The following is a 13,057-nucleotide window of genomic DNA, read 5'->3' on the forward strand; positions in this document are numbered from 1 at the left end:
TATCAGGGGCTCTGCCTGCAACAGGTGTACGTACCTCCCATGCTGGTGGAGACGGTGTGGAAGAGTGCCTCCTGGTGTGACACGAGAGACTGCAGCGTTTTCCAACACATGCAGACGCTCAGTGGAGTTGTTCTACTCCGGGGATGCCAGCCAGCTCTTTCCACTCCGTCCTGGGTTCGTTAGCTTGCTAGTTTCTTCAGGGAGGGCGTCTTGTCTACATTATCGGTGTGTTCTAGGCTGGGGCTCGCCCTTTCCTGGGTTTGCACACTCCCGGGTGCCTGGGTTTGAAAAGCTTTTTATGTATTTTCCCTCTTGGCAGCGTTTAATCAAATGAATTTTGTAGAAAATTGAACTTTTCTCATTTTTCTTTTAGTCTGTTTTAATAGCATAAACACATCTGGCCCTTTTACCCTTTGCTAATGTGTGAGCTAAAATAATATTAACACTTTTCCCCCCACCTTCTAAGTTCTTCTGGCTGGGTTACTCATCAAATGAACAGTTTTTAATATATGTGCATGGGGAATTCACATAAGCACGAAGATCCCCAAAACAGTGAGGCAACATTGGGTATATAAGACATCTTGGACAAAGGAAAAAAAGGGGGCAGGTGGGGGGGCGGGGAATGGACGATTTACAGATAGTTTAAGAGCGAAACATACATGGCAGGAAAATCCTTGCTAGGCAACACAGGAACAATGAAACATAAGTAGTATCTGGCCTGAAGCCCTCTTGTTTACCATACAGAATTCGAATTATGTTAAGGCGACTTCCTAAGATATCCTTCCTGAAGCAGGTTTCTTTGTCTGAATGTCTTGGCAGGAAAGGGGGGAGGGTCAGTGGTTCTCTCTGAGTCTTGTTTCTTAATAAACAGCTTAAAAATCAACATTCCGAAAAGGCCACTTCAGGAAGGCAAAACTTAGGTCCCTTCACTAATGTTACCACTTTGGAAGGATTCTTTGGGAAAAAGTTTTTGAAAGAACTTGAGTTGAAAGTATTTTATCTGCTAGTTGCACCTTTTCCTTTCTTTTTTTGCATTGCTTTTCTCCTGTGTAAGTTGATCATTGTTCAGCTCTTGGTGTTCTTCATTCTCACTCCATGAGGAAATCCTCTTCCCGAATCTCCCTCCAGTCTTGACCCTGCCAGAGGGCAGACTTGGGTGAGCAGCGGACCTCTTCCAAGCAGTGGCTTTTTTTATTGGTTGTTGCACTTCCTCTTCCTACTGCCACCCCTATTCAGCCAACCCATGACCCACTTCAAGATTTTAGTCACTTTATAAATTGCCTTTGAGATAACAAGTAGTATTGTATAGATATAAAAAGAAATTTCATCATGAGGATCTGATTTCTGTTGGCTCATTGTTACTTTGGTCCAAATAAATAGCACTTTTTTTTCTTTTTTAAAAATCTTTACACTGTATCTTAACTATTGTTGCATTTACCTTCATCATGTTAACATTTAAAGCTACTCATTCTTTTAGCATTTGATGAGATTACTATTATTGTCTTTTATGATAATATATTCTGTAATAATTTCATGTTCTGTGTCCTGGCAGGGAACTTAATTCACTGTCAGTGAGTGTAATTAAAAAAAACAACAACACCCCAAACAGTATTTCCTCATTTTTAAGAAGAAAGAGGGGTAGAAAACACCCCAGCCGCTTTTCAGAGTAAAATACATGTATATTTAGGTTCATAGTAAAATTGAGTTGGATGGTGCAGAGATATCTCAGGTGCCTTCCGCCTCGGGATGCCTTCTGCCCTGCCTCACATAATCCCCACACTGGAATGGTAAATTTGTGACAACTGATGAACCTATATTTATACATTGTTATCACCCAAAGTCCAGAGTTTACATTACTCTGAAGTTCAGAGTTTACATTACTCTGGATTTCGGGTTCACTCTTGGCGTCTGTTTATTCTATGGGTTTAGGTAAATATCTCCTTCAAAAAAAGTCAAGAACTTTTGAAACTTGTAGAGAACTGAAATGGGTATTATCATTTTTAGGAGATTAAAGAACATATTTTAAACATATAAATTAATTTCATATAGCTTTTCTGTTTTAAAAAATTTAATGTTTAAACTTTGGTTTCTTGTATTTGAATTTTCAACAATTGCTAGTTTTAGTATAGTAAGAAGTAAAGAGGTAGGGGGGGAGAAATGCTTCCCAGGAAAACAAAATGTCCTATTTTCAGTTCTAAAACTCATTAAGTTGACCATTTCTTCACTTTTCTGAAAACACTTGTTTTATGTTAGCCAAGGAAGCAAGAAGAAATTGGACATTTTAGTTATATTAATTTTTCTTTGTTGATGTTAAGATATAGCTACAATAAAAGGTGAGCGAGAGTCATTGAGCTGAAGTTTTTCTGATATGGTGGACTAGTGTCCCATGTGCCCAGTAACCGCATTGCATATTTCTGCCACTGTCTGTACGGTCAGGGTTTGGCATAGGCCACGCCCATTCTCGGCACACCATATCACATCTTTTCCAAGTTGTGGGTGAAAGGATATAATAGTTCTATTTATAAAAATGAATGGGACAGAACAATGTAGGGGAGAGTGGAATTATACTTCATTATTTTCTGTGTAAGTTCTATTAATGCTTTAAAATACTTAGAAAGCAAACTTCAACCAATTTACTTGATACCTAGAACCCATGGAGTGATTAATAAGTTTAAAAATGACCCACTTTCCTTTATAACGTGGTGAATCGTAAAAGCACTTTTTAGTGGCATCACCACATTGAATGACAAAACATTGCTTGGCAGAAGTACAATGTCATCTCACTAGTTCTTAGCCTGACCTACAGATATGCCCATAAGTGGTTTTCCAAGAATGTAAATTCTGGATATATCTGTACAGTAGTTTTCTGGGGAGAAGACCACAGCTTTCAATATGTTCAAAAGGGGTTTATGGCCATCCTTCCCTCAAAAGGTTCTAAAAACCGTTAGCTTCAGTTATCTAGGCAGTTTTTTTCTTTTTTTTACTAGGTATTTTGCAGGTTATTTTTAACAATTTCAGAAAAGAAATTGAACAGGTAATTTTTTTAACTTTTTCTTTTATTGTTTAACTACAGTTGTCCCCATCCCCTACCACCCTCCCCTACCCCACCCACCCCCACCTCCCACCCTCAATTCTTCCCCACTTGGGCTTTTTCCATGGGTCCTTTATACATGTTCCTGGATTTGACCCTTCCCCTTTTTTTCCCTGTTACGCCTCTCCCTCCCTCCCTCACATTACTGTTGCATCAAGTTGAATCCTACTTGATCATGGTGGATGGTCTTTTTAATGTATGACTGGATGCAGTTTACCAATATTTTGTTGATGATTTTAGCGTCTATGTTCATCAGCGATATTGGCCTGTAGTTAGGGATCAGGATGATGCCGGCCTCATCAAATGAATTTGGGAGTCTCACCTCTTCTTGGATTTATTGGAATAGTCTGAGAACAGCAGGGATTAGCTCTTCCTTAAATGTTTGGTAAAATTCTCCTGCGAAACAGTCTGGTCCAGGGCTTTGGTGCTGGGAGTTTTTTGATTACTGCTTCAGTTTCACCAGCTGTTACTTTGTCTCTTCAAGCTTTCTGCTTCTTCTTCATTCAGTGTTGGAATGTTATATTTTTCTAGAAATTTGTCTATTTCATTGAGGTTTTCAAATTTCTTGGCATATAATTGTTCATAGTAATTTCTTACAGTCTTTTGTATTTATATGATATCAGTTGATATTTCTCCTCTTTCATTTTTGATATTATTTATCTGGGTCCCTCCCTTTTTTCCTTCATGAGTCTGCTTAAAAGCTTGTCAATTTTGTTTATCTTTTCCAAGAACCATCTCCTGGATTTGTTGATCCTCTGAATTGTTCTTTCAGTCTCTGTGTCATTCAGTTCTACTCTGATCTTGCTTATTTCCTTCCTTCTGCTTGGGCTGGGCTTTGTTGTTGTTTCTCCAGTTCATGAAGCCATAGGGTTAGGTTGTTTATATGAAATGTTTATATCTTTTTTAGGTAGGCCTGTATTGCTATGAACTTCCCTCTCAGGACTGCCTTTGCTGTGTCCATAGGTTTTGTGCTGTTCTGTGTTCATTTCATTTGTTTCCAGAAATGTTTTGATTTCTTCTCTTATCTCATTATTGACCCATTCATTGTTTAATAGTCTACTGTTCAGTCTCCATGAGTTTGCAAGTTTTTGAAGTTTCTCTTTGAGTTTGATTTCCAGTTTCAAGCCCTTGTGGTCCGAGAAAAAGTTTGGTATTATTTCAGTTTTCCTGAATTTGCTGAGGTTTGCTTTGTGTCCTATCATGTGGTCTATCTTTGAAAAACTGTCGTGAACATTTGAAAAGAATGTGTATTTTTCTTCTTTGGGATGTAAGGTTCTATATATGTCAGTTAAGTCTCTTTGATTCAGTGTGTCATTCAGCGCCACAATATGTTTATTAATGTTTTGTTTGGAAGATCTGTCCATTTTTGACAGTGGGGTGTTGAAATCCCCTACTATCAGTGTGTTGCTGTCTATATCTTTTTTGAAGTCATCCAACAATTTCCTTATATACTTGGGGGCTCCTATATTGGGAGCATATAAGTTTACAATGTTGATGTCTTCTTGATAGATTCTTCAGTATTATAAAGTGCCCCTCTGGGTCTCTCTTTATGGCCTTTGTTTTGAAATCTACTTTGTCTGATACAAGTATGGCAACCCCGGCTTTTTTCTCATGCCCATTTGCTTGGAATACTTTTTTCCGTCCCTTTACTTTCAATCTGTGTAGGTCTCTTGCTCTGAGGGGGGTCTCTTGTAGGCAGCATATGTGTGGGTCATGTTTTCTTATCCATTCAGCTACCCTGTGTCTTTTGATTGGGGCAGTTAGTCCATTCACATTGAGAGATATTACTGATAGAAACTTACTCATCTTTTCTCTTTGTACCTGTGTTCCTCTCTCTCTCATTCTTTTCCTTCATCTGCTTAAACCAGTCCCCTTAGCATATCTTGGAGTGCTGGTTTGGTAGAGATGTATTCTTTTAGCCTTCTCTTATCTGGGAAACTCCTTATTTTCCCTTCTATTTTGATTGAGAGCCTAGCTGGGTAGAGAAGCCTTGGCTATAGGCCCTTGCTTTTCATGACTTGGAATATTTGTTGCCATTCCCTTCTGGCTTGTAGTGTTTCTGTTGAGAAGTCAGCTCCTAGGCATATCGGGGGCACCCTTGTATGTTACTTTCTCCTTCTCCCTTGCTGCCTTGAGGATTCTCTCTTTGTCTTTGACATTTGCCATTTTAATGATGATGTATCTTGGAGTGGACCTCCTTGGGTCCCTCTTAAGTGGGGTCCTCTGTGCCTCCTGGATCCATGAGAGCCTTTCCCTCCTCAAATGAGGGAAATTTTCCATCATTACTTTTTCGAGGAGGTTCTCTATCCCTTGCTCCTCTTCTTCTCCTTCTGGTATCCCTATTATACGGATATTATAGCGTTTCAGGTTGTCCTGCATTTCCCTAAATGCCTCTTCATTCTTTTTGAGTCGTTTTTCCATTTCTTGTTTTTTTCTGGGAGCTTCTTTCAACCTTATCCTCCATCTCACTGATTCGATCCTTGGCTTCATCCAGCCTGCTTTGGATTCCTTCTACTGTGTTCTTCAATTCAGAAATGGTATTCTTCATATCCTCTTGTGTCTTCTTGATAGTTTCTATGTCCTTTTCCAGGCTGATATAGTTTGCTGTAAGATCGTGATAGTTTCTCTGCAGTTTCTCATAGTTCTCTTTGAGCTGGCTGAGCTCATTGAGCTTCCTTAGAACCATTGTTTTGAATTCAGTATCTGTTAGTTCCCTTGCCTCTATTTCATTTAGCTCTCTCTGTGGGGAGTCCCCTTTTCCACTCATTTGGGGGGGAACTTCTTTTTCTTCCCATTTTTGTGAGAGTCTATTAAGTATTTTTGTCCTTTCCTTTTCTTTCTGGGCCTGCCTCTGATGATGTCAGTTGTTGACCCTATATGACCTTGGGTTGTTTGTTTGAGCCTTCCAGGAGTCTACTGTCTGTGTCTGACTCCTGCTTGGGGCAGCTCTGTGACCCCTTCGGTCAGGGCTGGGCTATTTTTTGGGATCTGTCTGCACTCTCACACTGGCTCCTTGAGCGCGCTCCGGGCACGGCAGGATCCCCTGCCTGCCTGGCTTGCATGTGCTTGCCCCAGACCAGGGGACTCATTCGCGACCTCGCATACTCATCTGGCCCCCCTCGCCAGCGAGCTCCCCGGCACTGGTCAGTTTAGGGTCTTCTATTGTGTGTTTTCCCCGCTTTTGGCTCTTTGGGTGCGTTGCTTGCCCTCGCCAAATGGGGACTACGGAAATGGGAGGAAGTCAGCTCCAGGACTCTCCGGTTAATCCTGTCTCCGGTCTCTCCTCCAGCGACTCTGGGCAGCTCTGTGACCCCTACCACGGATCTACTAATTTTCTGGGCTGCTCCGCAATTGCGGGCGGGCGGGTGGGTAAATTTATGCCTGCCCTTGCCGCTCTGTGCGCTCCCTCACAGGCCATATCGGTGCCAATCTGTGGGAGGCCTTGCCAGCCGGTTCAACCGTTCACCCGCCGGCGTGGGTCACACACACGCTTGCCCACCCACCGGGTCACTCGGCGCAAGTGTGCGCGCCTACTCTGGGTGTTTTGGGGGTGTCTATGTGTGTTTTTCGGCTTTGGGCTCTTTGGGGGTGTGGCCTCTTCCCGCGCAATGGAGACGAGGGCAAGGAGAAGGAGTCGGGACTCCCCGGTTCCTCCTCCCATTCTTTCCCCAACGCCTCTGTTTCCAGACTCTCCTCAGGGGTCTCCCGGCAGTTCCGTGACCCCTTCGGCCAAGGATCCACCCCCTGTGCGGACTGCGTTTCAATCGCAGGCAGTCTGGTTCATGCGCGCCCCGCTTCTCTAAATTATTTTTTAATTTAAATTTTATTTTTTGCTTCTTTTAAATTATTTTCTTAAATTATGTGTGTAACAAGATTTGGTGTTACAAGCTAAAGTACAGTAGTAGTAGCTTTTGCATTAATAATTTTTTAGAAATGTATTAGTTTATTAAATTGTGCAGAGAAAACATATAGTTTTAGACTTGTTATAATACTAGCTTTTGTAATTACTCATGTATTTACTTTTATTGAGTTATTTATTTCTCCTTTTGGCTTTGAGTTAGTGTCTGGTATTCTTTTTTTTAATTTATTTTTTATTATATTTTCTCTGTTAACATTTATTCCCGGTATTTCCCCCTCCCTCACACAATCACCACACTGCTGTCCATGTCCATGAGTCCTCTTTCCTTTTTGCTCAGTCCCTCCACCCCTTAACCCCTACCCTGAGAACGATCAGCCTGCACTCTGAGTCTATCCCCATTTTCCGTGTTAGTTGTTTATTCATTAGATTCCACATAGGACTGAAATCATATGGTATTTGTCTTTCTCTGGCTTGCTTATTTCACTTAGCATAATGCTGTCTTTAGAAACAGTATTCAGCAATCGAAGGACAGGGTCCTTTTTGCCCACATGGCTCCTGCAAGTTGTGCGCAAGCTGCTCCAGGAACACATGCATAGCTGCTTGCTACATGGCTGGAGGTGTGGGATGGATAGCTGCTACTGTACTCAAGGAGCTGAAATTTACAAAAATTAACCATAATTTACCATTCATGTGTTCTCATGGAAGTCACAAGCCTTCAACACTCAAGTTCCAAAATAGTTACACCAGACAGATTCTGCCACTGCACTTGTTGTCTAGGTGGGAAGACAAATTCTTCGTGCTTTCTATTTCACCTTCTTCCCAAAATTTTCAAAATATATTTTAAAGGAGTTTCTTCATTTATATATGGATTTTTTATAGTCTGCCTTTTGTGTCTATGGGATTCACATCTGCAAATTCAACCAGCCCTGGATCAAAAGCAGTGTTTTCTCATTCTCCGCCATGGGTTTCCCACCATGCCATTTCCAACTGTGAATCGAAAACACTGTTTTTGATCTGTGGTGGATTGAGTCCACAAATGCAAAAGGCCAACTGTAGAATTATATGTGGATTTTCAACTACACTTAGGGGTGACACCCCTAACCATCTTTGCATTGTTAAGGGTCACATTATTTTGCTGAGGTAATTTATGTGGCATTTAGCATAAGATCTCCAAAGTCACTTGTTATTCTTTTTATTTATATAGCCTTTGTACATATATATCATTGGTAAACTATAATTGTCACAGAATTTTTTCTTTGATTTGCTTCTATGTATGTTTTCTGTTCATTTTTCAATTTCAGAAACCTGGACAATGGCCGTTGAGTGGGTTTTAAAACTGTCTGAAGCTTAGTGGGCTGCACCTACCTTCTGCTTTTGCCCGACAGTTTACAAAAGAATAAATGGGATGTTTGAGAAGACAGCTCTGTTAAAAGAAGAGTGTTGCAAATGGCTTCAGAATCTCTGAATACAAAACAAACGAGGAGTCACTTCACAAAAGGAAAAAGGCAACAGCACCAGCAAATAAAGAATAGATCTTCAGTTAGTGATGGTGATGGAGAAGACTCCTTTATCTTTGAAGCACATGAAGCTTGGAAAGATTTTCATGGGTCTCTTCTTCGGTTTTATGAAAATGGAGAACTCTGTGATGTCACACTAAAGGTGAGACTATTTTTTTTCTTACTTTTCTCATTCTCTTTACCAAGGGTGTCCAACCTTTTGTCATCTCTGGGCCTCACTGGAAGAAGGTTAGTCTTGGGCCACACATTAAATACATTATGACACATAATCACACACACAAAAATATCTCCTGTTTTAAGTAAATTTACAATTTTTTGTTGGGCCACATTCATAGTCATTCGGAGCTGCATGTGGCCTGTGGGCCACAGGATGGACACCCCTGCTTTAGAGTATTATAAAAAATGAGGGTTTCTGTTACCACATAGGCAAATTTTTGGTGCTGTACTTATTGTTGTAATCATAATCATTTTAGTCTCAATCCTTTTTATTAAAGGGGAAGGGCCATAAGGGAGGGTAATTAAAGGGAGATCGACATAAATGTTGATAGTCATTATTTCGTAGTTTAACTTCTGAGAGTTCTGGAATTCCAAAACAACAAATAGTTATTATTAGTAAAATTAACAAATTGCTATTGACCAGATAAGCTTTTAACTTGTGAATTTAAAAAATTGATGCATTCACTTGCTCTTGATTTAGTTAGAAGACTGGAATTGTTGGTTGTTTACTCATTGCATTAATGTTTTACTCATGTTCCTATCCTTGTACTTTAATATCTACTTCAGTACTATCCTCTGTTAAGCTGAGATTGTTTATATATACTTGATGGTGAAGTTGAGTCTGTTTAGACTTGGATGAAAAAGTCTTTAGTAAACTTTAAGTCTGTGGGTTATAGGATCATGTTGGTCTGCTACAAAAGGCAGCTTTAATAAAATTGAAAAAGTGATCAAGTAATGTGGAAAAGCCTGTGTTCTAATTGTTTTTCATTATTTGTTACTTTGTTTCGAGTACTTTCTTATCTCAATCTATCAGTGTAGTATTAAAACTTTTTAGTGATTCATATACATCCATGCAGCATTTTTCACATAAGATTTTAGACTTTGGGATCTCTTATTAGATTTTGCTTTCTGTTCCTGATCAGACAGGTTCTTTGAGCTCATAGTTGTGGGCATAGAGGACATACTCAGAGAATCAGATCAGGGAACACTCAGCAAAAGTCTGTAATTTTTGAAAGCATAAGCTTTGAGTTTCAGGGCCAGAAGGTCCAGGAGTATAGTGTTCCACTGTGAATAAGTGATCTATATTTTCTTTACTTAAACTTTTAGTGTCCTTACGTATTTCTAGATCCTAAGATTTTGAGAAGATAACTATTATATGATTCTACTAGCTCTGTGTGAAATTTAACTCTGCATATATTTCAGTGAAAGAGCATGTTGATCCATATGGTAAATTATCTTTTAATCTCACACAATTATTCTAATTTTCAACCTTATTATGATATTCAGTGACCTACACTGGCTTTGGCAAAAATAAAAAATGTAAAACAGATTATTTGAATTTAATCAATTATCAATAAAAAATATTAATATATGCATGAAAAATAATTAAAATATTACTGATTTTATAAAATTTAAATTAGATTTTAGAATAAGTTTTGCAAGCTATTGCATATTAACTTTGTTAAGTAAAAAAGAACAACACAACCATTTTAGGGCAAGTGATAACTAAACTCATAACTTTTCTTTTTTTAATTGGGTAACTTCAGTAATAGGTTGAAATGAAAATTTCAGAAGACTCTGGTGGAAGATGAAAAATACTGTGTGAAGCAGTGACAGAGGTCTTTTAGGAATGAGAAACTTCACTAATATAAAGGGACTATTGTTTTTTCCTTCAACTGTAAAAATTATGATGATTAGGTTATTGTGAGGAATAAGAGAATTGAGATGTATAAAGTCCTTATGATAGTCTCAGCACATAATAATCAATACATACAACTATGAGGATCATTATGTGTACTATTGTTTCCATGGTATTACACACTTCTGCTATGGTATATTCTGTTCCTGTTCATTAGAAAGAATTACAACTTAATGTTCTATCAAGTCTGTTATTGGATTGGTTTCTTTCACATTTCTTCAACTTTTCAAAATTTAATTATCATAGAACAACTAAACCAAATAGGATTATGGAGAATTTATAATGCTTTATTCAACCTAAACTTCACTTTTTGTATTCATATAACCTTGAAGATTTTGCCTTGATGTAAATTCATCTCCTTTCTTTCATTATGTTTTCTTTGATCATTATTGCTTTTAGGATGAACATTTAGGAAAGCAGTTATCATAATTTGTTTTATTGTTCATATATAAGACCATTAGCCCATTTTAAAATTCCAAAGTGAGAACCTTATTATAAACAACAAATAAATTCATTTAGCCAAATATTTACTAAGGTCTTAGAATAGTGCATAGAGAGTATACATAAATTTGAATAATATACTTGACTAGCCAGAGATAGTCACATACACAGCTAACTAGAATACAGTTCAGTGATTGTCATTTTTATGTTATTTTTATGGATGCATAGGAGAAGGATCTGTTATGTCTGAGAGGGGAAAGGTGGCTGGAAAAGCTTCACATAGTAGATTATGTATTATCTTAAGGTCACTCCAGGGAAGAGACAAAACTTGTTTCTATATTAGTATGTTTATTAGGGAAAATATTTTAAATTATATCAAGTGATAGCTCTAGAGTTATATATGGAGAAAGCGTCTTAAGGGCAACAGTTTGGGTGGGGAAAGGGAAGGAAATTTTCTTGGAGAGGTATTGCTTAGCACTCATAATGTTTAGTTTATGTTATAAATCAACAAGAATAGCATTTACAAAAATGCTTGTATTCATGCTTTACGTAGTTTGAGGAAATGTCATTGTCCTTATGAAAGAACACAGTTAATTTTGCCTCAAGAGGTTAATTAGGGATTGTCAGAGTAAGATAGCCCCTTACACTACCTTCTTACATTACCTCCTGATTCAACCACTCAGTATGTTTTATTTATGTTGTTTAGCTTTTTTTTTTTTTGAAAGTGCACATTTCTGTGATTTTTTAAAAAATAAAACAAGTATTGATAGGTTTCAAGGGTCTACGTGTTATTTGCTATCAAGTAGAATAGGTACTCTGAAAGATCGCACGAAAAAAATATGTGAACTACATTATATTATACTTCCAAGAGGTGGAACTGTTAACATTATTACCTTACAAATGTAACAGTTAACTCCTGATGGAAAAGCAAAATTATTGAAATGTAATAAAAGGGAAATGATGAAGGAGAAAGTAATCCTATATTTAACATGCACGCATGCTATGTTAAGAAGTCTAATAAAATGATGAAGTAAGTCAATGTTTTGATTTTTCTTTTCCATGTTGCTTGGAAGAGGGGCATTTACAATAAAAAATAACTATTAAAAAAAAAGAAATCTCAAGAGAGAGCCCTCCCCCAAGCCAGAACCACCTAATCTAAGCTGTTCTCAAATTTGATACCCACAGACTGTACAAGATAATAAATGTTAATTATTTTTTTAAAGAGGGATATTTAACTCTTGATATTCCTAGATCCTTATTTATTTGACCTTCAAAATGCTAAGTTATTTCCATTATGTAGATTTTTTAGATGAATATAGTAAGATTAGCTAAGGTCGTAGAATAGTGAATGTGGCTAGACATTGTGATATGGTGACTCACTGCAAGCTAAGATTATCTTGAGTCTTAAAGATTTAACTCTTTCTTGACCTTGGCAATAAAACACTTTTTTGGCTACTCAAACTCATTAAAATTGGTGAATTATTGAAAAGAGGAGCTATTTAATTTAAAACGGCAAAATTAAAAGGGATTAAAGTAAAAAATTAGAACACAGTTTATAGGTGGACATAAAAGGAATCTTGGTTATATAGTTTTCCCCCCTCCAGTCTTCATTTCTGTTCCACTGTGTGTCTTCTGTACTTTTATTTCAGTCAGTGTAGTTCTCAAATACTTGAGATACTGTTTATGGCATAATTATAAACATTTCAACCTAATATACCTTAGTTTTTGTTTTAATGATTTAAAAAATTTTTGGTATGTTTGTAAAATTATTTTTAACAATCTGTGTTAGTGGGATTATATAATTAAAATTTAGAAATGAAATGAACCTATGTAAAACAACTAGCTTGCAAAAGAATAGTTCACAGGATAGCCAAGTTTTTAAAAAGTATTAAATATAGCTAAAATCAATTAAAAATTTATTTACTTATCAACATTGAATATTTAAAGCACTCATTGCTTTTCAAATTTTCATGAAGGGAGTATTCTCAAACACTGCTGGTAGATAGGTAAATTGGTTCATTTTTTTTCATGGACAGTTTGGCAGTATGTATTGAGAGCTATAAAAAGCGTACAGTTTTTGATTCATTAATTCTGCTTTTCAGATTTTATCTCAAGGAAGTATTCTAAAATGCTAAAAAAAATTTTGCCCTAAGTTACTGCTTTTATTTAAAGTATGGAAACATCTAAATGGCTGATATCAGAATGGTTAAATAAACTTGTGTTACATCCGCTGT

General features: G+C 37.4%; 1 protein-coding gene across 1 annotated transcript in view; it reads left to right on the forward strand.

The window, feature by feature from the left end:
- KLHL8 (kelch like family member 8) overlaps positions 1–13,057 on the forward strand; it is a 47,384-nt gene that overhangs the window by 806 nt on the left and 33,521 nt on the right. The window contains exon 2 of the mRNA XM_054591767.1: positions 8,252–8,609. Within this exon, the coding sequence (XP_054447742.1) occupies positions 8,397–8,609 (213 nt within the window). The 5' untranslated portion in view covers positions 8,252–8,396. The remainder of the gene's footprint in view (positions 1–8,251; positions 8,610–13,057) is intronic.

Source organism: Pteronotus mesoamericanus, unplaced genomic scaffold, assembly GCF_021234165.1.
Source record: "Pteronotus mesoamericanus isolate MK-2021 breed Mesoamerican mustached bat unplaced genomic scaffold, CSHL_Meso_final scaffold_232, whole genome shotgun sequence".
NCBI lineage: Eukaryota > Metazoa > Chordata > Mammalia > Chiroptera > Mormoopidae > Pteronotus > Pteronotus mesoamericanus.